Below are 2,743 nucleotides of genomic sequence, written 5' to 3' on the forward strand. Positions count from 1 at the left end.
ATGGGAATTGTATAGGAAATACACATGTATTTAAATATATAGCCTACTACCTAAGATTTTGTTCTTACTAGATACAAAATAAAAGAGCCCCCCACCCCTGACAGTTCACAAAAACTCGTACAGTAAGGCACCTCTTAGTAGACTCGACCAACTGAGCTAAAAAAAACTTCACCAGAGCAGCTAATAGAGGACAGGTTTTTTTTCTTGTATGCAAGCCGAGACGGGTGCTTGTGGCGTTAAACATATATATGTATGGTTTATCAATGCTTAGACTTTTTACATGTCCCATTCAAACTATGCATAGTTTGCACCCCCTTATCAAAATCCTTGATCCACGTCTGGCAGAGGGAAGCAGTCAGGGGCGGATCCAGCCATTTATAAAAGGGGGAGGGGTTCCTACATTTGTAACCCAGGATAAAGAGGGGGGGTTCCAACTATATGTCCCCATTCAAATGCATTGATCGTCAAAAAAAGGGGGGTTCCAACCCCCGGAAGCCCCTCCCCCCCCCTCCTGGATCCGCCACTGGCAGTGCTATAGTGAACAGTTTAACTGTTTATTGTACTCTTTAATTTCCACGATTACGATCCGACCTCAAGTCATAAAGCATATGAGGCACATCTGAAAACTTTGACAAACGTCACATATTTCAAATATTCATGGCTATAGTTACAATATGACGACGAAAGAGATTTAAAAACTATTTCCAAACGATTAACAATCGAAGCGATAAATTTTCAGTCCCATTGTTTTTATTTTTGGATACCCTCGGGACCTTTCAATGAACCTCATTCAAGTAAATATGTTCCGCGTGCGCTGTTCAGATTGGATAACTAGAATTCTGATTGGTTGAAAAAGTCACATGCAAAATCCTTCAGAAGTGAAACCTTATACGAGTAGTTGTTAGATCCTCGTATGTAGTATAACGTAGTATAACGAAATCCGAGATCTATATTTTAATTAGATTGCTAAACGCCATTCTTATGGTCCATCAACATATAATGCCAGGAATCAGCTAGCAGCTATTGACCACAATGCTCACTGCGAAAGAAAAGTTGTTGCAAACAAAGATGAGACTGAAAGGTTAGTATATAGCTGCAGATATGTTTCAAGTAAGGATTAAGTAATTAAGTGGATATAATTGTGATTCATTGTTTTGTATATGAATTATGCAATTGTTTTTTGTTTTAAATATTTGACACTGGCCATGTTGTGGGTCTAAAGACCGGCCTTTATGGCTTACTTAGCAGTGTGCCCTTAGGCTCAGTGTTGAAGGCCGAACTGTAGCCTATAATTTCTTACATTTACAACATTTTGGTTTGGAGAGTTATCTTATTGACAATCATACCACATCTAATTTATATATATTCTGATATAATATTTAAAAATGAAGACAATGTTAAAAAAATGTAAAACTTCATGTTTGTGTGTTGTTTAAGTTGATAGGTTGTTGTCTATTTGACATATACCCCATATCTGATGTTTTTTTATGACTTGTGATATCTCTTATTCAATTTTAAAACTTCTAAAGTACTAAAGTAAGAAAGGGGGAAGGGAGACTGCTACTGAAGTGAGGACACCAAAACAATAAATCAAAATTCCAGAATTAATGAAGCATATAATAATGAAAAGGTTGTCCGATGATATCGGGATGAGCAGGAGAGTGATTTAAGATCCATTGGACCCAAGAAGATTGTCATCAAACATTGCCCCTGTTCCACCTCCCCCTACACAAGAATTGATGGCTGCCAAAATTTCGAGATTTAACAGGGAAGATCTGGACAAGACCATAGACTACGATCTTGACCAGACAATAGACTACGAGTGGCCAACTAACTAACTGTTAATGAAATTGAAATAAAATTTATTCCTCCTCAACCAAAACGTCCTCCAATAAATCCAACATATTGGCCAGACGGGTCTGGGAATCTGTCCCTTATAGCCCAAACACAGCAACTTGAAATTACTTGTGTGTTCCGAGCTCCAAGATATCCATGGATCCACAGAACATATTGGCGGTATGCAGTGTGTCTGTGGCATATATTGTAGTCCTGGTTTGGTAGCTGAGCAATCATGTCATTTCTGTATCTCATTGCAACCTCAAGAACCATTTTTAAAAGTATTGGAATATATCCCGAAATAATGAATGTTCAGACCATAGACAACTTTTAACTATGTACTGGATATATTCAGTACACCGAATCAATTTCCAAAACCTATCGTGGTGGTCTTGATCACAGGAAGACAGAACCCCATACAGCAACACATAACACTCCGAGAGGTGCATTGGCAATGTGTTTCAATTATACCCGAATAAATTACCTGCTGAAAGACCCCCATCTGTTTTTATATTTCAAGCCACTTGCAACGAGTGCAAAGCTTGTATGGTTCAGTAGGCAACCAATTGGTAAACACAAGCTTGAACATGTTAAGGACATAATGAATGGTGTAGGAATAGATGGGTTCTTTACCGTCTCCGTTTTACGACCGCAACTAGATTGTTCAACGCTGGAGTTCCAGAAAAATTTCAAATGGGACACCACATTAATGCAATTCGGTGCTATAATAGACCAAGTGAAGGACACAAGCGACAAGTGTCAGAAATTCTACAATTGCAAAAAAAATGATGGTGATTACGTGCAAGCCAAAGAAACCGAAACAATGAAATGCGTACAGGTAAGGGAGGGAACAAAATCCGTGATATCCGAAAAAACCGTAGTCAGGAGTAATGTCCTTTGTCTTCAA

At 38.4% G+C, this 2,743-nt stretch overlaps 1 protein-coding gene across 1 annotated transcript; it reads left to right on the plus strand.

Moving 5' to 3' along the window:
* Nucleotides 1-1,838, plus strand: LOC127732764 (uncharacterized). The gene is made up of 3 exons (XM_052241952.1): nt 1-9; nt 963-1,110; nt 1,672-1,838. The coding sequence occupies exons 1-3, from the start codon at nt 1-3 to the stop codon at nt 1,836-1,838; spliced, it is 324 nt and encodes a 107-aa protein (XP_052097912.1).
* Nucleotides 1,839-2,743: the final 905 nt, after the last annotated feature.

The sequence above is a fragment of the Mytilus californianus genome, unplaced genomic scaffold, assembly GCF_021869535.1.
Source record: "Mytilus californianus isolate M0D057914Y unplaced genomic scaffold, xbMytCali1.0.p SCAF_27, whole genome shotgun sequence".
Lineage (NCBI taxonomy): Eukaryota > Metazoa > Mollusca > Bivalvia > Mytilida > Mytilidae > Mytilus > Mytilus californianus.